Source organism: Fundulus heteroclitus, chromosome 5, assembly GCF_011125445.2.
Source record: "Fundulus heteroclitus isolate FHET01 chromosome 5, MU-UCD_Fhet_4.1, whole genome shotgun sequence".
NCBI lineage: Eukaryota > Metazoa > Chordata > Actinopteri > Cyprinodontiformes > Fundulidae > Fundulus > Fundulus heteroclitus.
In genome coordinates this window covers 16,554,786-16,576,482 of record NC_046365.1, presented here as the reverse complement: position 1 = coordinate 16,576,482, position 21,697 = coordinate 16,554,786, and the positions used below count along the sequence as shown (strand labels likewise).

Genomic DNA, 21,697 nt, shown 5'->3' with positions numbered 1-21,697 from the left:
ACCTATACTTTTACTTGACTCCGAGATTTCAGTACTTTATACAACACTGGTGTTAAGGTATAATAATAGATTCACAACTCACTATTGTAAAGTTACAAATGGACAATTTACTGACACTTATCTTAAGCTATTAAATAATATTTGGTAACTAAAAAGTTAGTGATCATATGTGCGGTAGTGACAGTTGCATTTTGAGCGTGTTTTAAAATATCTGTCCTGTAATGCCATGTCCATTATTTTGAGTTTGTAACTATTTGGTTCAGTTTACAGAAGATGCCACCAGAGGGCGACGTTGTTCCGGTTTTAAAAAAAAAGGCAACAACCATTTTATTATTACTAATGATAAAGTCACATAATCATTACACAGCCTCAGGATTCTTCCAACCTACATTGTAAAGGTTTCATCAAGCAGCTTCCTAACAGAATAGCAAAAATAATGCACATCTTACTAAAGAGAAAATAATAAACTCAGATCAAATACTAACCCAAACAGCTCTCTTCGTGCCATAAATAGCTCAGATCTACCAGATAAAAAACGTCCCCATGAGTTTCACTTTGAATCACCAGATCTGTCCTGAGAGTTCGCAGTAATCTGTCTCGGTAGGACAGCGTGTCCCTTGCTCAAAAAACAACAATCTACGTCACGAAAAACAGCTTCAGGGGTGATCCCAAGTTAGATCATTTGTATTATCATTATCTCTATTAATATTATGTAATGAAAAAAAAAGAAGACATTTGGGAATAATATCCCCAAATTAGACCGTGGCCTCTAGAGGAAGTCCCGCCCTCCAAAGCGGCAGCACCACTTGATTGGCTCCCAGAAATGGCCCTCAGATGACAACAGTGCTGTCTTTGGTCTGAACTACGGGTCAGCTGGAGGACCCGCAGCACTAACCAGGCTCTCAGAGGCTTCCTCTCTCCAAGCTGACCTCTTTGTGTCTCCCGAGCGTCCGACAGCTGCCGGCGTTGGACTCTTCTCCGCGCCGTGTCGCCCGTCCGCAGCTCCCGTCTGCGCCTTTTCTCCGCCGAGACGCAGAGCGATGCCGCCGCCGCCTCCTCCTTCTCCTCCTCCTGCGCCGACGAGCCGCTGAGATCCGGAGCCATCGCCAACATCAGAGGGTGTCTCCTCCCGACCAAGCCGCCAGGTTGTTGTCAAACACCAGAGGGGCGTCGATGCCAATCCTCCCAGCGGCGCGGACGTGCCTCTGAGAGCGAAGCCCGTCCAGATGATGTCCGGGAAGCATTTCAAGGCTCATGAAGTGAGCTGCTGCATCAAGTATTTCATTTTCGGATTCAACATCATATTCTGGGTGAGTAACCCTGCCTCCCTCTCTCTCTCTGTTACGCACGGTGACTTCTCTCTATGTTGTCACACCGTGATGTTTTGACATGGTGGGTTTTTTGTTCCCTGCGCACTTGCTCCTTTTTTATGCGCGCCTCTCGCTTTGGTTGGAATCGCGGCCTCACGGCGATGTCTGCGCGGGGAGAGGCGCGCACGGACCTGTCACCAGTCTCTGCTCCACGCGTGGAGCCCCTGCGGAGGAAAAACAAACACCACAGCCGCCACACCGTGGGCCTCCGGGGTTTACGCGTCACCTGGCCGCACGCTGTGGGGGCGAGAGCCATTGTGGCTTTGTTAATATGCCACGACCGCACAGTGCACGCACTGTCTGACTCCAGACCAGTTCAGAGAGGGTGTGCAGAAACTCACATGTCAGTTTTCCAGCTGCCTTTACTGTTTCTAGTTCAGTTCAATTCAATTTGATTTATACGGCGCCAATTCATGATACATGTCATCTCAAGTCACTTCACAAAGTCAAATTCAATCAGAATATACAGGTTGGTCAAAAAGTTTCCCATCTAAGGAAATCCAGCATATGGGTTTATGACAATAATTAGCTTTGGCGAGTCTCCATGGCAGCAAATCGCAAGGAAAAGGCTTTGTTTGTTTTCTTGGCCTCACATGTGAGCTGCAGTAGGGCTGTTTTTAACAAGACTTGGAACAGATTGTCATCACAAACAGCATTCAGTCCTCCAGAAAGAGTGTAGAGCCACAGTGGACAGTCGTCTGCATTGTCCATGGCTTTGCAGCAATCCCTTATACTGAGCAAGCACGAAGCGACAGTGGAGAGGAAAACTCCCCTTTAAAGGCATACTATGCAACATTTTTCAGTTAATTAATGTGTTCCATACCGTTTTGGATGATTAAATGAGTCATTTCAGGTCGAACAAAGGTTTTCTCGGCCGCCTTGGGGGTCTGTGGGGGAAATACCGTACTTGCAATTGCAAGAGCTCACGGCCCGCACTCACAGAAGTCTCGGCTTTACAGCGAGAACTCCATGTGTTTTTGCCCTGCCATTCACTATATGCACGCGTGAAAGCAACAACAAAGTACCGCGTGTTAACGTCAAATAAACATGCAAGCATATCGAGTTTTATTATTATTGTTCTTCACTGTGTTAGTCATTGTTTGTACTGCCGTTTTTTCCACTTTTTGTTGCGTTCGCTTGTCTGCTAAGCTCAAAACAACCGCGCCTGGCTTGACGGACAAACCAGGAGAACAGCTGAGCATATTTACGACAGTGCACTTTTACTTTCGCCATCTGGGGGGAACCTCGCTGGAAAATCAACCCCAGTTGCATAGTATACCTTTAACGGTAAGGAAAACCTCCAGGAGAACCAGGCTCAGTGTGAAAAGCACCGAAGCACACATTGATCCCGGAATCCTTTCTACGTTATATGGTAACCTTGGCACAATTAGGAATATGGTGTCTAAATAATAATAATAGTCTTAAACGTGTGGTGTGCCTGTGTCTTTAGCCCCCTTGAGTCAGTCCTTTTATAGAACTGCCTATTACAGCTGCAGATCTGGAGGTAAGCCTCCACCAGCCTCTGGAGATCCGACTGAACTGAGAGTCCCTGTGAACAAGTTGTGCCACGGATGCTCAATTGAATTTAGGTGCAGGCTTTGACTAGGCCACTCGAACGTACGAGCCTGGTTTGATATAAATATCCGCTCTGCGGCTTTGGCAGCATGTTTAGGGCTGTGGTCACGCTGGATAGGGTTGCACAGTACGTCAAACTGCAGTCGTCACTGAAATGTCAGGGCGCGCAATGTTGCAGGTGCATCCGGGGAGCGTGAAAGCGACATTTGATAGGAAGGTTTATTGTGAGAGTGTCACGCATCAGGGCATGCAGGTGATTTGTGCTTTTCATGGCTGAGAGGGTAAAGCTCGTCAAGAGTGGAACATCGTGTAATGGTAATGGCAGAAACCAGTTGGGAGAAAAAATAGTGAGTTAAGTGGGATCGTGTGGTAGGAACTAGCATAATGGCGAATACACATTCATTGGCCTCTTTGCTCCTTCTGTGAATAATGCTCAGCCTGCCAGCTTAGGTAAAAGGTGACGTCTTGGTTGATTTCCGATATCTAAGGTCCTCACAGGACAGCTTGATTCATAAAAACCAAAACCGGCAGACTCTCTTTCCTTATTTACTGAGCAGTTCATTGAGGTGTAACACAGATAAAGGGGGGTACAAATGCACACCACACTTTTCAGATTGTGAGTTGTGAAAACTATTTCTCCTACCTCTCAGTCGTGGTGTCCTCTCATATAAAATCCACTCTAAATATTTAACCATTTGTAGTTGCAGGGGGACTAAATGTAGGCAAGTTGAAGGGGTCCTAAGACCTTGTGCAAGTGGCAGTGAATCTGGAGGCCGAGAGACAGCCGCTCAGCTGAATGTCAACCCGCCCCTTTCACGCCCCCTGACATAGATAAGGGCATTCCTCTTCATTTTGGAGTCATCCACAGTTGGTGTTGAAGATGCAATGGGGCGTTTTCTCCTATTGAGGTTAGCGCTCTAAGATTGTCCACCAATATCATCTAAGACGCTGCGGGGAATCTACGACAGGTTAGACTCAGATATGTTCAATGGCACCACTAGGAGGGGGCACTGGAGAGGACTTGCTTCAACTAGTTGCGAAATTTTATTCAGGGCCAACTCTTTTTCATTCTGAGACTAACAGCAGATCAAAATCAACGACAGCATAACGGCATAAAGCCAAACTTGCCTCGCTCACGGCTTCCGAGCCACGCCCAGGTTATCAGTGGACACCGCCTGGCTGGTCCGCTCAGCACCCGGAGCGATTTTGGACAACTGGCTTGACTGATTATTTGGCCTTTTCTGTCATTTCGCTGCTTGGCCCAACTTCCCCTCTGAGTGAAAGCAGATGTGGCCTGTTTGTTCAGAGCTCTGGTTGACCCATATGCACTCATTGATCGAAAAAAAAAAAAAAAAAAAAAAAAAGGGTCCAGCTGACATTGCGCCTCATCGCACGTCCCACTCCAAGAGTAAACACAATCCCCTAAAAAAAAAAAAGCATTCCCCTAGAAGTGTAAGTCATATTTTTTTTTGTTCCTATAGACCAAATAAAACTGTCTCCCTGTAATCGTATTATGGGATGGGTTTATGACTCTGCAGGAAACAGTTAATCAAATGGATGACCCGGGAGTGTGCTACTCTGGCTCTTAGTTTCCATTTTCCCATGTTTTATTCTACTTTCATTTTTTTCTACATTGTATTCCAAACTTGTTTTTATTCTGTTTTTATTTCCCTATATTTTAACCATGTAAAGCACTCTGCGTTGTCTTTGTACTGAAAAGTGCTACACAAATAAATCTGCCCTGGTCCAACACGGCAGACCCGTCAGAGCAGCTCTCCTCAGTGGCCTGTTGTGCACAAACGATGAAGGACGAACGGACGTATGTCTGTCAGAGCTAAGGTTAGAACAGGAAGGGGCTGACAGCAATGGCATTCTCATCAGAGCGACAAACACTCTCACTGAACGAGAGCGAGGAAACGCTCCTCTGCAGGGAAGTCTCTCAGTCAGAGCCGTACAGAGAAGCTCCCGCCTGGCGCAGAGAGGCGGGAAGAGGTGGCTGAGAAATGTTGCAAATACTCTTCATAATTACAGTCACTGTAAAAATAAAGGGCACAAGATTTTTTTTAAAAAAAATTACCAATTTCTGACAGGGGCATCTCCTTTTCAAATACCACATATAGCATATGGTTGCAATGTAGTTTTTTATGTATTTAAAAATCCTGGTTTGTAAAAATGTGTTTGTCCTACTACAGATAGAAAAAGAAGATAGAAATGTCAATCAGGTCTGTTATGAAAACATGACATGTTGCGTTTACGCCTTTGTAACCTGGAGCATTTTGTTCTCTTTACGTAGTGATCCGAAGATGAATCCCTGGGACGCTTTGTGGTTTAGAGAGAACCTGTAAAGGTTTCCGTCTTAATCATTTGATCTTCAAATAAACTCTATTCATTTTGATCAACCTTTCTTTAAAAAAAAAGAAGGGGGTGCTAGTCAAGATGGCACACAACTGTTACCAGCATCTGTATGTGTGATTTCATGCCTACGAAACAGGATTAGAAAAAAAGATCTGAAAGTCTCAAAATTGAAAAAAAGCGAAAAGGTTTGTGAAGCTAAAAGAAATCAAGGTCCAGGCATTTTAAAAACATTGAAAGCTTGATATCCAGTGATACCTTGATAACGTCTGTGATTGTGCAATTACCGTCTGTTGAATAACATAAAACCAGACAGACTGTAAATAAAGGGCTTTTCAGTAATTAACGGCAAATAATCATATGTCTTTAACTTACACATAATTATTCTGCCCATCGTCTTCGGCTTATGCCAGATCAGGTCGGGGGGGGGGGAGCAACAGGTCCAGGAGGGAAACCAGCACTATTTAATGGACACTAATTACCATGCACTGTTAAAATACTGTATAATGCTCCGATAACCATTAGTTTTATTGACATTATCATCTTGATACGGCAAATAATGTCATAAATGCTGTGATCCCAGCTTTGGAGTCAGAAAGCGTTCCTGGGATCATAAGGCTGTTTAAAGATGCTTCCTAATGCGGCCGCTTCCTGCTGATTCTGCAGACTGAGATGGGAAATATTTAGCGATGGAACAGAGCCAGGAAAGTCTTCCAGTGGTTTCTCTCCATGTGCTTCTGTGTGATGTCTAACATGTTACCGTCGACATTGAATAACCCCCCCCTTCTCTCCGACCTCCCCTCTCTTTCAGTTCCTGGGAGTAGCCTTCCTTGGCATCGGCTTGTGGGCATGGAGTGAAAAGGTGGGTGTTTCGCATATGTAGGATGTTGGGGGAAACGGCAGCTTTTCAGCTACCCGAGTCATTACACCCAGCCACATCTGCAAATAATCAGCCGATGAGTTTTCTTTAATTTCTCACTTGTATCCAAATGTCTGGGTTGGAATGTAGACGCGGCTTTACTGAATCAGGAAGGAATGTCATGTTTTCCTGCGAGACATCCTGAAGAACAATGAGAGGATCTGATCCGATTCGTTTTACAGATTGATTCATTGTGCTCCACTCATGCCCTCCGTCATTTCCAGCCTCTATGCGGAAAACTTTCGTGGATAATTTCCTCTTAATCGTTGTTCATGAATCTCAGTGGATTACTACCAAAACATATTGTTCTCATGTGAAAGAATTTGGCCTTTTAGGTTAAAAAAAAGAACCCACATTAGGCTAGATCTTTAAGTGCTATGTCTCTTGCAAAGGCTGTGACAATCGGTTCTACCTCTTTAGCTGGAACTATGAAAAATAACCAATAATGTCATATCACGACCCACATAAATAGCATTTTAAATCCCCAAAGGTGTATTCTTCAGAAATTGTGAGCTGTAAACTTGGCCTACAGTGAACAAAGAACGATGGCTGTCTCATGTCTTTTTGTCAGGACTTAACTGGGCTTGTTTCCTGTTTTTTTAAAATCAGGACGTTGTTAATCTGCTGGCGATAGCTTTTGTTTTTAGGTCTTATGCTGCTTCTTTCACTTTTCCACTTTCTCTTTATTCAAACCTCAATTAATAGAAAGGTCAGATACGAACGTTTCGAAATTAAGTTCATTTATTAAAAAAACAACAGCAACAACAATGAAAAGCAGCCAAAGAAAAGCTCCGAAAAACGTTCAGATAGGTTCAAGAGATATTATTTAAGAATACTTTATATCACCCTACATATGAAGAACATAGGTGATAGTTAAAAGCGTCTGCACAACACTGGGCATACAGGTTCATTTCCTAAAATGTGTTTTTAACCAGTTGTAAGCCAGCAGTCTATGAAGCAACGGAAAAGAAGCTTCCCTTCCTTATTCTTAGATGTACTGACATCCACATAGAGCCTGAGGATCCTGGACAAAAGCGAGGAGCTGATTCTTACATTTTTCAGCCCTACGCTTAGCAAAGTGACCACGCATTTCCCTTACAGAGAGGTTTTTCTTTCTCCTCTTCAAAATCAGAGATGATTGCTTTCCAGCAAAAATAGGATCCTCTTTCTGCTATTTTTTTTTTGCCAGACTGGTTTGGGAATAACAAGCAATTTCTGAATGTTTTCCTGTCACAAAGTCTCCAACAGTAAACATGGATTTTGTTTTAATCTGCAGTCAGGGGCGACGCGCACCTTTTACCCCCCCTCTTTAGTCACAGAATTATGATTTGAATAGCGTTTACAACATTTGACTCAACATGCAGCAAGATTAGCCAAGCAGTAAATTGCATTCTTTAACGTTGGCTGATAGCGGACATAATTTTCTAAGCATTACATGCCTTAACATTAGATAATAGTGGCTACCATTAGCCAAACAATACATTACATTATCCATCCGCTGTCTGTGGCCCCTCATCCGTGCAGGGTCGCTGGTGCCTATCTCCAGCGGCGTACGCCCTGGACAGGCTGCTACTTCATCACAGGCCAACATAGAAACACACAGGATGAACAACCTCACACTCACATCCGAGGGCGACTTAGAGAAACCAATTAACCTAACAGTCATGTGTCTGGACTGTGGGAGGACGTCGGAGTACCTGGAGAGGACCCACACATGCACAGGGAGAACATGCAGACGCCATCCAGAAAGACTTTAGGCTGGGATTCAAACCCAGGACCTTCTTGGTGCAAGGCTCCAGTGCCACCGACTGCACCACTGTGCAGCCCTGGGTTACTTTCTGAACTCTAAACATGGTTATCACTAGCTATAAATGACATAACATACATTAGCACTAGCTAGGGTTAGCTAATGTTAGCCTATGGTTAATGTAGTTTACTAACATAGCACTAGCTAGGGTTAGCTAATGTTAGCCTATGGTTAATGTAGTTTACTAACATTAGCGCTAGCTAGGGTTAGCTAATGTTAGCCTATGGTTAATGTAGTTTACTAACATTAGCACTAGCTAGGGTTAGCTAATGTTAGCCTATGGTTAATGTAGTTTACTAACATTAGCACTAGCTAGGGTTAGCTAATGTTAGCCTATGGTTAATGTAGTTTACTAACATTAGCACTAGCTAGGGTTAGCTAATGTAGCCTATGGTTAATGTAGTTTACTAACATTAGCACTAGCTAGGGTTAGCTAATGTTAGCCTATGGTTAATGTAGTTTACTAACATTAAGGCAACATTAGCTAAAATATTAGCTATATGATTATATGATTGACCTGATAGTAAGCTGGCAATGACACAAGCCTAATTCATTGCATTGATCTTTACTTTCAGGTATTTTTTAATTTATTCAAACAACTTTACATAACCCCGTGAGGCAAACGATAATGTTGCTAACATGTCCTCCTTCAGGATTCTGATTTCCACTTGAGTAGAAGTGGGATGCCATATGTTTGGGAGCAGGTTCTACCTTCGAGCTGACTAAAATGACTGCTAAAAGCTGACCCCTAGCGCTCGCTGATGAGTTTCTGTGCTTCCTCCCCAGGGCGTTCTCTCCAACATCTCGTCCATCACCGACCTGGGGGGGTTTGACCCCGTGTGGCTCTTTCTTGTGGTCGGGGGAGTGATGTTCATCCTCGGTTTTGCTGGCTGCATTGGAGCGCTCCGGGAGAACTCCTTTCTTCTTAAGTTTGTATGTTGCCTCTTGGCTTTTTCCCACCTTTATTTTTCCTCCAACTTTTACTTCCTTCTAAATCTTTAAAAATCCTGAATGTGTTTTTATTTTTTTTATTTCAGTTCTCCGTGTTCCTGGGTATCATCTTCTTCCTGGAGCTGACCGCAGGAGTCCTGGCGTTTGTCTTCAAGGACTGGATAAAGAATCAGCTCAACTTTTTCATCAACAACAACATTCGCGCCTACAGAGATGACATCGATCTTCAAAACCTGATCGACTTCACACAGGAATACGTGAGCGCCGGCTCTCTGCAGTCGCTTCTCTTACTTCCCCCTGATGCTGCTGGAGCCTTGGCCGTTGGCTGCTGCGGGACCTCTCGGCACACATCTCAAAGCTCTCTTTATGTCTCTCTGACCTTGCAGTGGGAGTGCTGTGGAGCCTTTGGAGCCGACGACTGGAACTTGAACATTTACTTCAACTGCACCGATTCCAACCCGAGTCGCGAGAAATGTGGAGTGCCCTTTTCCTGTTGCACCAAAGATCCAGCTGTATGTCTTTTTTTTTATATATATATAAGCATTTTTTCATCTCATTAGTGGGACATACCAACAATTACAATGTGTCTGTTCTTCCTTTAAGAGTTTTCGTGTAGTTAGATTCTTTGAAACGTGCTCAGTAGCTGAAACCGTGTTGTGAAAGTCTTTCCTGGTGACGGAAAGCTTTGCTCATTGTGTCCTCAAGAAGGCCGCCTGACGATGTCAATGGTCATGGCGAGCTTCCAGAAGGGCGTTTGGGCGTCAGCGTTCAGTTCTTTCAGACTCAGCATAGCAGAGTCCAAAAGCAGATGGGAGGAGGCATTCACCAAGGTGCTTTCCTGCCCCCCCCCTTCCCCTTTTCAGACAGAAACACTCTCCTACGGCTGCTCGGTAAGCACGGCCGTGACAGAAAAATGCTGCAGCAAAACACTCTCTTTAATGAAAGTTGCTGCAACACTCGCCCGCCTGATCACGTGCCGCTCCAGCAAGGCCGCGCTTTAGAAAAACATGCACAGAGAGAAGAAGATGGTAGCGCGGCACAAGAAGGAGTCACACTTCGGCAAATCTTTATACATCTGCTCGAGCGTTTTGATTATTAAGTCATATTATATAAGACAGCGCTTTGATTGTCTTTTTTTAATGCTTTTCACACAACTGTGACCATAACTAAAAGGCTACCACATGTCATGTTTTAGCTCCACAGGAAATGGGTTGTCAAATCAATCAAAAGTCCAGTTTGAAGGATGCAGTGACATCTAGCTGCAATGTGGCAAACTGCAGGCCACAGAATACTCCCAGCTGCTCTAAAAGCTGCAGTGGACCCAAAACAATACTGCTTGAAGTGGCTCTTCTGGGATATTATCATCACACATGTAGATTGCTTGTTCAAAAGTTATAAAAAAAAAAATAAAATAATTAAAAAAGATCTTTACTTTCTGCCCAACTTAAAATGTATATCTGAACATTATTAGGCATTTATGCCAGCTGATTTGACCAAATATCTGATTTCAGGAGTCATGTTTTGATTTTTTTTTTTTTTTTTTTTTTTTTTTGCTGTTTTGCTACCAAAGTGGAAATTCTAAAATCAACATTTTCATAACATAAACCATTTAAAGTTGGGGGATAAGCAATGTACAGGGTTATGAGGATATTATGTTTCATCACATATACCCGTGAAGCAGAGATTTGTATAATTTTCCTGAAAAGCATCCTTAAATTTAGTCAGTAAACATCGTCAACACTTAGAGGCCTCCCTATGAAAGCTCGGGTTTTATTAACATAAAACTTTTAGAAACTTCTGAAAAATTATATCAGCTATCCAGAGAGAGAGAGAGAGAGAGACATGCAGGTAGATGGAACATTAAAAAAAAATATGACTTTAAGAAAATCAAACCTTTAAATTAAAGAGCAAATAATGTCTGTCACACATTACACAGCCTAACAAATACTATTATATCAAAGGATATCTATAAATCTTTAAAAGGGGACTTCTCTTTTGTGTTTTTCACCCCTTTTTACCTGAATTTACCCATTTTTACTATGAAAAATATTAATCCAAAGTTTCAAATATCTTCCAAATCCCTCATTTTCTCTATTTCTATTCAAATTGCAGTGACTGAGTTACAAAGTAAACCGTTTTCTATTTTCACAGGAGGACGTCATCAACACTCAGTGTGGATACGACATCCGAGCGAAAACGGTGAGTTTGTAAAACGCAAAAACTACGATCTACAGCGAAGTCCAACCTGATCCGTAAGCCCTGGCAGATTCAGATTCAAGGAGTAACCAAAGCAAACATAAAATAAATAAAAAAGCAGTACTCCCTTTAGTAGTTTCATTATCTGTCGGGAGCTGCCGGCCTCATTTCCTTTCAGAAGTTCCTTGTGGAATGAAAGTATGTTTGAAATCCAAATCTGCCAGGGGTGTAATTTTGGGCCTAACAGTGTAGAGTCTTGTAAGATCTTCATCCAGTAGGTAATTGTGGGAATAAAAGTGTAAAGAGTGTAAAGAGCAGCGTGTGAATAGCTCTTGGTTCTTTGGCCCCGGGCTCCATGAGCTCATCGGCAGCTCCACCCTGGTCACAATAATCCTCTCTCTGTACGCCTCCCAGCTCCTCTGTCCTCAGAATGCAGCAGCTGGCTCCCCATCAGTACTCGGGGCGGTGTGTGGTATTACTCACGCGGCAGCAATGCGATGCGAATTGAGCTCCTAGCACCCCCCCCCGCCCCAATAATTAGCTTTGGCGGGCCTCCATGGCAGCAAATCGTGAGGAAAAGGCTTTGTTTGTTTTCTTGGCCTCACATGTGAGCTGCAGTAGTGCTGTTTTAACAAGACTCGGAGCAGGAAAACAGTGAGCTGAGTTTTTGTTAACAAGCAGGGATTTCACTCTGAGGGAGAACGTGCGCTCCCGTGACTCGAAGGATCACAAAGCACAAACAATCCCAACACTGCTGCTTATTAAAATGAAAATGAACCATGTTCTGCGGCTACCGATTTAACTCACGAATGTTTCTTCCCCCCCCCCCTGTTATTTTAGGACTCTGAGCAGAGAAACTTTATATACATCAAAGGCTGCGTGCCACAGTTTGAGAAGTGGCTTCAGGACAACCTGACCGTGGTGGCGGGCATCTTTATCGGGATCGCGCTGCTGCAGGTGGGAACGGACCGGCCGCGCCCGACGGTCTTCCTGTGTCTGACGTCCTTCATAATGCTATACCCGTTTGTGTCTGCTTTTAGATATTCGGGATCTGCTTGGCACAGAATCTGGTGAGCGACATTGAAGCTGTGCGAGAGAGCTGGTGAGTGACAGTGGTTCGTTCAGAACAAGCGGGCCGTGAGTTTCAGTTATTGGCACTGCTGGTAAAGATGAGCAATAAGCCTTAAAATAAATTGACTTAACTAGCATAGATGGACACTGAACACGTTGCTTCTTTTCTCTAAGGATAGACTTTGATGGCATATTTACCTCCCTTACCATCTTTCTCACGGTGCAAAATGACGACATAGAGATCGTTTCTGATCAAGCTTTGTTGGTCGCAGTTCCTGCTATATTTAACTTGTTTAAAGCTCTGACTGCGGACGTGGGCGACTACAGATGATGACACCACATATGCCTCTTCTTCAGGCAGACCGGAATTAAATGAAATTAATTTACTTGAATATTCCAAAAAAAGTAAAAAACAAAGCAACTGGACTTGTTTTCCGTAGTTGAAGACGTTTCGCTTCCTCTTCAGGAAGCTTTCTCAATTCAAAAGGTCTAGAGTAATGATGAGTACCAAGCTTTATACTGCTGCCAAACAAAGGCCTTGTAATGGCTTAGACAATTCAACAGAAACAGGTCCCAATTGTTGAATTTGCATGTTATCTAAGCCATTACAAGGCCTTTGTTTGGGCAGTAGTATAAAGCTTGGTACTCATCATTACTCTAGACCTTTTGAATTGAGAAAGCTTCCTGGAGAGGAAGCGAAACGTCTTCAACTATGGAAAACAAGTCCAGCTGCTTTGTTTTTTACTTTTTTTTGGAATGACCATAACTTGGATGACTGAGAATCTTCACTAGCATTTACTTGAATAGCACGTTCTCTAGTTTTTCCCATTTTGAAGAGCGGGTAAGAGTAATGGCCTGCTGATCCGCACCATAATTATATGATGTACATAATCGTCGTAATTATAGGCCCCAACAAATTTTAAATGCAGCCAGATTTGTGATGCTGGGTCTTTAATTACATAGTTGTTGTTTTTTCGTGTTTACTCATTTCTTGCTTCCTCCAGCATTGACTGAATGAAACTTTTTTTTTTTTTTCCCATTGACTAGATGCGTTTGTTTCTTCCGTGATTTGTTGCTCTGACTTTGGGGTTTGGGTGCTACTTTGCTGTGTGGAAAAAAAATCCCCACAAGAAAAGGAAGCAATTAGCCCACTCAAAAAGGAGTTTGTCATCCTAAAATTGCATGTTTATGTGATAGAAATGAAAATCAGAACGATTGTGTTAGGAAGGTTTATATTTAAAGAGTTTTTGGCTTGACAACAGGGATGTCAGTGGTTGCCTAAAAGCCGATGTGTCCTGTGAAGGATTCAATATACTGTGGGTGGTTGCTTAAATAAGGTGTCCTGTGGGTGTACAAGCACACAAAGCACATGCCAGAACTGAAACAAAAAGTATTTAACAAAGTTACATCGAACTTGCTTATGGTATTAAGTTAACTATAAATTATTAAAAATGTCAGCTATTAAATATATATTAGTTTTCATAATTTGAGTAGATCTTAAATTTAAATCAAAATGGTCTTAATTTAAAGTTGCTGATCCCCAGATTTATATTGCAGGGAAACAAAAAGTCTTAGACGATATAAAAAAAAAAACGTCCCTTCCACTCTTGCAAGTATACAACTAAAGAAATATATTTCAGAAGGCTTGTTAGAGGTGTCTATAAGTTTGGGCATGATGATTTTGCAAAACACACAAAAAAGATTATTTCTCAATGTTGGATTGAATAAACTGAATAAATGTGGATTATTTTTTCTATTAAGCAATCATGCTACTGCAATATAGATAATATAGACTACTAAGTGGCTTAACATCGTCTAGATGCAGCTTCTGGTAAGGCAAGGCAAATTTATTTATATAGCACAATTCAGTACAGAGACAATGCAAAGTGCTTTACATGATTAAAATATTGGAAAATAAAACAGAATAAAAGCAAGTAGGGATAGTGTAGAAACAAAAAAGAACATTTGAAAACAGTAAAACATTTTAACTTGAACATTCAAAGGCAATTCTAAACAAATGTGTTTTTAATCTTGATTTAAAGGAACTCAGGCTTTCTGCACTTTTACAGTTTTCTGGAAGTTTGTTCCAGATAAGTGGAGCATAGGAACTAAATGCTGCTTCTCCTTGTTTAGTTCTGGTTCTAGGTATGCAGAGTAGGCTGGAGCCAGAAGACCTGAGTGGTCTGGAGGGTTTATACGCTGATAACAAGTCTGTGATGTATTTAGGTGCTAAGCCATTTAGAGATTTATAGACTAACAGAAGTATTTTAAAGTCTATTCTCTGAGATACAGGGAGCCAGTGTAAGGACTTTAGAACTGGGGTTATGTGCTCTACTTTCTTAGTCTTAGTGAGAACGCGGGCAGCAGCGTTCTGGATCAGCTGCAGCTGTCTGATCCACTTTTTAGGCAGACCTGTAAAAACACCGTTGCAGTAATCAATTCTACTAAAAATAAACGCATGGATTAGTTTTTCCAGATCCTGCTGAGACATCAGTCCTTTAATCCTAGAAATGTTCTTCAGGTGGTAGAAAGCTGACCTTGTAATTGTCTTTAGATGCTTTTGGAGGTTCAGGTCTGAGTCCATCACTACTCCCAGATTTCGGGCCTGATCAGTGGTTTTTAGCTGAAGCGACTGAAGCTGTGTGCTAACTTTTGATCTCTCCTCTATTGGTCCAAATATTATTACTTCTGTTTTGTTTTTGTTCAACTGAAGAAAATTTTGACACATCCATGCATTGATTTCTTCTAGGCATTTACTCAGTGCTTGAATTGGTTCATAGTCACCTGGTGACATGGTGATGTAGAGCTGTGTGTCGTCTGCATAGTTATGGTAGCTGATGTTGTTATTTTTTATTATCTGGGCTAGAGGGAGCATGTAGATATTGAAGAGGAGGGGACCCAGGATGGACCCTTGGGGAACCCCACATGTGATTTTTGTCATCTCTGATGTAAAGTTACCTACTGATACAAAAAAGTCCCTGTCCTTTAAGTAAGATTTAAACCAGTGGAGAGCTGTAGCAGAGAGGCCGACCCAGTTCTCCAGGCGCTCTAACAGAATGGAGTGATCAACAGTATCAAATGCTGCACTGAGGTCCAATAGTACCAGCACGGTGGTTCTTCCACAGTCTGTATTTATATGGATGTCATTAAAAACCTTGATAAGGGCGGTCTCTGTACTGTGGTGAGCACGGAAACCTGACTGGAAACCATCAAAGCGGCTGGTCGTTGTTAAGAAGGTGTTTAATTGTTGAAATACAACTTTTTCAATAATCTTACTGATAAAGGGGAGGTTTGAGATGGGCCTGTAGTTCTGGAGTAGAAGTTTGTCTAAATTGTTCTTTTTCAGCAGTGGTTTGATAATTGCTGTTTTTAGGGACTGGGGGAAAACACCTGACAGAAGGGACGCGTTTATTATCTGAGTCAAATCAGACGCTATTACAGGTAAAACTTTTTTAAAGAAAGCTGTGGGTAGAACATCAAGGCAGCTGGAGGAGGAACTTAACTGCTGAATGATCTGCTCTAAGCTTTTGTGGTTTATTTCGCTGAAATGGGACATTTTGTCAGAAATAGTTCCAGCTGAATAAAGCATTGGTTCTGGTGTTGATATGGTAGTACAAAGTGATCCTCTAATTTTTAGGATTTTTTCAGTAAAGAAGTTAGCAAATTCGTTGCAGGCCCTGGTGGAGTGGAGTTCGGAAGTCACGGACACAGGAGGATTTGTTAGCCTGTCAACTGTGGAAAATAAGACATGAGCATTATTAATGTTTTTCTTGATGATCTCAGAGAAGAAAGATTCTCTTGCATTTTTCAGTTGTAAGTTATATCTGTAAAGTCTCTCTTTATAGATGTCGTAGTGAACTAGGAGTCTATTCTTTCTCCACCTGCGTTCAGCTTTTCGACATTCCCTTTTTTCACTTCTAACTGATGGAGCATTTCTCCAAGGAGATTTTTTCTTCCCGGGAAAAAACTTCACTTTGACTGGAGCAATGCAGTTAATGATGTCTGAGACTTTAGACTGAAAGTTATCTACTAGCTCATCTACTGAGTTGCAGCCCAAGGTTGAAGTATCAGAGTAAGCTTGAATAAAAGTTTCCGCGGCATTGTCCTTAAAGGTGCGTTTTCTTACGATGTCCCTTTGGCTAAATGAGTCGCTGGTAATTATGCTTTCAAAGGTAACAGAAAAGTGATCGGATAAGGCAACATCAGTTACATTGACCTGTGAAATCTTTAGACCTTTAGTGATGATCAAGTCTAAAATATGTCCCTGTTTGTGTGTTGGCTGTTTAACGTGTTGACCTAAACCAAAGTTTCTAAGTGTGTCACACAGTTCTTTTGCACTTCTGTCTTCAGGGTTGTCAACGTGAAAGTTGAAGTCTCCAACAATAATGAAACAGTCATAATCAACACATATCACAGACAGCAGGTCACTAAAATCATTAAAAAAGTTTGATGTGGACTTAGGAGGCCTGTACACATTCAGAAACATAGTTCGTACCGGGCCCTTTACCTGGAGAGCCAAATGTTCAAAAGAGTCAAATTTTCCTAAAAACACCTTTTTACACTTTAGTGAATCATTAAACAATGTTGCTACTCCTCCACCTTTCCTTTGCTGTCTGCTCTCACAAAGAAAACTGTAGTTTGGAGGAGTCGACTCCATCAGTATAGCTGCTTCACTAAATTCATGCAGCCATGTTTCTGTTAAAAACATTACATCAAGATCATTGTCAATAATGAAGTCATTAATTAAAAGGGATTTTCCTGACAGAGATCTAATATTTAATAAACCCAGTTTATATGACTTAGTGGTTGATGATGTCTCTGTGACAGGTTGCATCTGACAGTTTATGATTTTTAAGTATTTGTTCCTGTTTATCCTTTTGTTTTTCTTATTTCTGCCACGTATTATCACAGATATTCCATAATCTCCGGCGAAAGGCCCCGGCTGATGCTGGGAACTCTCATGTCTGATAAACGTGTGGCCAGGGCCCAATCTGTATCACAGCGAAGTAATTTGGAGTTCCTCAGTACCAGAGTGTTCTGTGATACGTGGAGGAGGAGGATCTGAGGCTCTGAGGCCTTTGGAGAATCCTGGTTTATTCACAGCAGAATGGCTATGTGGAGAGGATGTCATCTGTAGGCCAATCTTAAATACTTTGTTCATGTTATGAGAAAATTCCAGAAAAGGAACTTCTGGGCTTTGTGGAGAAGAAGGGGAGGCGGGTCCAGTCTGGACCGGTGTTTGTGAAGATGGAGGTTCTTGGTCCTTTCGTTGTCCTGCTGAGATCTGGGATGAATCGTCCTGTAGCTCTGACAACGCCTCATTCTGTGTCATCTTTCTGGCCATCTTTATCTTGGCTTGTTCGGGCTGCACTGGGCTTATCATTTGTTTTGGCACTGGATGTTCCTTGTTTTGGGACAAAGCTGATGACGCATGGTTCACAGAATAGAAGATGTTTGAAATCAGCCGTTTTGCACCTGACCTATTTAGAGAGAAACAATCTCTGTTGAACAGATGTCTTCTTTCCCAAAATATGTTAAAGTTGTCTATGAAGGTTACAGTTGTTTCTTTGCATGTTTTTTCCAGCCATTTGTTTAGCATCAGAATTCTGGAAAAAATCTCGTCTCCGCAGTTAGCGGGTGGGTGAGGCCCGCTAAGAAGGTGGTGGTACTCCGCGTACTGGGTGCGTCTCTGGTGGACCCAGGGTGGGGCGGCACCATTGTTCAGTTTTCCATATAGCACCGTGACTCGCTCGGTAAAATCCATGTCCGCCACGCTGAGCTGATCAGACACGAGGAACCGGACAGACGCTCCTCCTGTTTGATGACGCGGTGAAGCTAGCAGAGGGAAAACTGGCTGCATTGTTTGCTTGACAGAGGCGAAATGTCACGTGACCGACGTCAGGCGATCAACGAGAAAAGATGGCGTTCGGTGTGAACGTGGCCATTAGTATTTCATTTCGAACGTGGCAGGAGTGGTAAAACATGCTGGGGGGTCAGTAAGGGGTGCTTACTTGTAAAGTCGAAGAAACTGATGCACGTTATTCCTAATTTTGACAACTTTTTTTTTAATTGCAGCGTGCATTTGTGTTCATCCACCTTCTGCACTGATATCTAGAAATGATCTCCACTCCCTTCAGAAGTCTCCTTATTAGTAAATCCCATATAAATCCAATATCATGATCAGGGAGAAGGTTCGTGGAGATCTTAATGGCAAGAATTAGGTTATACATTTTTTTTCAAAGCTTTGACTAGCTCACAGAGCACAGTTCAATCCATAATCTGAACATGTAAAACGAGACACGGCCATCCACCTAAACCGCCAGGCCCGTTGTTACACTGAGATCCATGACTCAGACGGGAGAACCTGTCGACCCGACACCTATTAGTCATACACTCTATAAATCTAAAACAATGAAGACTGGGATGGAGGTTCACCTTCCCCCAGGACGACACATCCAGCCAGAGGGGAAAGGAATGGTTCAGACTGAAGCATATTCACATGTTTGAATGGCCCAGTCATAGTCCAGGCTCTACATCTAGTTGAGAATCTGTGGCTAGATTTGAAAAGTCATATCGACAGACGTTCTCCATTCAGTCCGACTGAGACTGAATTAGCTGGCCTAGAATCATTTTTGGATTTTTTTTATTTATAAAGGATGTTGACAAAAAACGGGGCTCCTATTATTTTCCTTTTTCCCCAAACCTTTGCAATTATGTCTTACTTTTGTGGTGTTCTATCACTCACGATTGCAATAAAAAAAAACATTGAAGTTTGTGGATGCAAAGTGATGGACGTGGCCAAGGAACTGTACTCTTCATCAGGCCTTGTTCACCTAAGGAGGCGTTCTGATTGTCAACCTGTCCTCTGTTTATGTGCAGTTTGTTCACCTGACACCTACACGCTGTTGCAGGAAGGATGCATCAGGTACGCGCTTACTGAATAAATCTGTCTGCTTGCACCGTTGCCTCTGGGTTTCCACCTCCCGTCCTTTTGTGCGTGCTCTGAACTTTTTTTCCTTTGTTCTTTCTCTGCAGGTTTGGACACCAGCAGCAAAGGGATAAACAGGTTTCATCCCAGATTCCACCCAGCCCTGTGTAAATAATAAATTAAGAACCGATGTGAGTCGTCCTAAATGAAATGCAACTTCTGAAATCTACGGGAAGCTCCGATGCAGAGCAGCTAACACTGCGTCCAATTCATCCCCATACAAGCAGCTCTAAAGGTAAAAGGACTGCATGGAGGAGCTGGAGAGGGACAGGATCGGTGCACGCAGGAATTAAAGGGATGCAGCGTCTTGACGGCTGCATGGGAGACGCTCTGGAAACGCACTGCATGCCGTTTGCCTTCTGATGGGACACTGGCTCGCCTAAACGGATCTGATTTAGTATATTACAGTGTTTATTGAATCGTTTCACTTGACTCTGCTCTAAACTACTGAGACTTTAGCGAAGAGTTTTCTGTGGGTTTGCAGCATTATGTCACTGATGTCTTTTTTTTTTTTTTGAGGCTTTGCAAAGTTTAAAAAGTTCCTCGGTGACCGAAAAGGTCCGAATGCACTGACGCGGCACGTAATCCAGATTCAGCTTGAAGCACTTTAATCATCGTCAAAAACGGTGAGAAGAAGTTCATTTCAGCTTTTTGTTTGTGTTTTAATTAGGGAGGAGCAACTGGAGAGCATTGCACTTCATGTTCTAGTTTTATTTTCCGCAATTTTGAATATTAATCACACCGGTCCTTTGATGAAATCAAGCCAGTTGTGATAGAAATGTTTCAGCCTCTTAGGTTTTAAAGCCATTTCTCAAGTGCCATAATTATCCGCATGTCGATTCCCCTCGGTGGCAATTAACAGCATGTAGATGCAATTCACAGCCTGCTTAACGTTGCAGCGCTGCAAAAGTTCACCGAGCCTTCCGGCTTTTCCTCCAGCAGTTTTGGTCGGTGAGGGCGTTGAAATCAGACGGTGCAGGGAAACGGTTGTTTCCGTGTTTGCAAGCAAAAGTCATTTCGTGCTCGAGCCGCAGGTTTCCTAAAAACTTTCCCTCTGCTGTGAAATTATCTACATCACGATGGGCTGAACTGAAACATCCTCAAACTTCATTTTTGAACATTTATTTCCTGTTTACTGGATGTCATGAAGATTCTTTTAGAGTGTGTGTGTATATATATATATATATATATATATATATATATATATATATATATATATATATATATATATATATATATATATATATATATATATATATATATATATATATATATATATATATATATACATACACACACACACACTACAATCTTATGATTGTCTGCGTTTGCTAATCTCATGATTTCTCGCCACCCTAGTGCCATATTTGTGATTTCTGCACACATTCAATGTGTGTTGTTTTTCTTTCCTATGTTACTTCTTGTAAATATTGACCATCCTTTTTTTTTTTTTTTTTTTTCAAAAATAAAAAATGTAGATACTTCCTGGTTCAGCTCTCAGATGTTGGTGGGATGGTACAAAAATAGACAAATTGGGTCATAAAATATAAAATGTCTATATGTTGTTCTAACTGTAAAAATGAATAGCCTTTGAGGGTTAGATGATTTCTTATATGAACGTTATTTGAAAGAGGGTGTATTTCCTTTTTACAGTGACTTTACATTGTGAAAGATGTAAATATATACAAAGACCGGAATAAATGTCTCCTTGTATGCGTTTTTGTTTTGTTTAAATTTTATTGCTGTTATGGAGAGGGAGTGAAATTATAAAGGAAGCTTACAAACAGTTTATAAATGAACCAAGAGCATTATATCTAAAAATAAAATAAATAAATAAATAAATGACGATGAGCTAGGTCAAGATAATTCATTTAGATTTTACAGAGCATTATAAAGTCACACACAGATTTACAATAGGCGTTCCATCCGGACTTTGTCCATTTTCACCTGGTATACTGTGATTTGATTCATCCTTTTCCCCCTAAACCTATTGTCTAGCATGTAGACCCAGAAGTCAGACTTTAGTCTCGTCATAGTGCATAACTAACAGTTGTCAGATTCTCCAACCTGAGCTGTGCTCTCTACAACTCCTCCAGAGTAACAACATCCCTCTTCATGGCTTCTCTGATTACCTCTCTCTCTGCCTGACCGATCAGTTTAGGTGAGTGTCCATATCATGGCAGCTTTGCAGTTGTGTCGCCCTCTTTCCATTGTCTGATACAACTCCAGTCCCACCTTATGAATCGAACAGTACTCTGTGACATGTTCAAAGCTATGGCTATTGTTTTCTAACCTTAACCCTGCTTTAGACTTCCCCGCCCTGTCTGCTGTGTTCCTCGGTCTTCATGATGCTGTTTGATCACTGATGTCCTCTAAGAAAGCTCTGAGACCTTCACAAGTTATGGTTAAAAATTGAATCACATAGAGGTAATAATAATAATACATTTTATTTTTAAAGTATTTTTCCT

The 21,697-nt window shown here is 42.0% G+C and overlaps 1 protein-coding gene across 1 annotated transcript; it reads left to right on the top strand.

The window, feature by feature from the left end:
• Positions 1-852: 852 nt before the first annotated feature.
• On the top strand, positions 853-19,653 carry LOC105915657 (tetraspanin-5). The gene is made up of 10 exons (XM_012849843.3): positions 853-1,310; positions 6,109-6,159; positions 8,810-8,956; positions 9,061-9,231; positions 9,361-9,486; positions 11,126-11,173; positions 12,011-12,127; positions 12,211-12,272; positions 19,121-19,166; positions 19,277-19,653. The coding sequence occupies exons 1-9, from the start codon at positions 1,227-1,229 to the stop codon at positions 19,131-19,133; spliced, it is 819 nt and encodes a 272-aa protein (XP_012705297.1). The 5' UTR covers positions 853-1,226; the 3' UTR covers positions 19,134-19,166; positions 19,277-19,653.
• Positions 19,654-21,697: the final 2,044 nt, after the last annotated feature.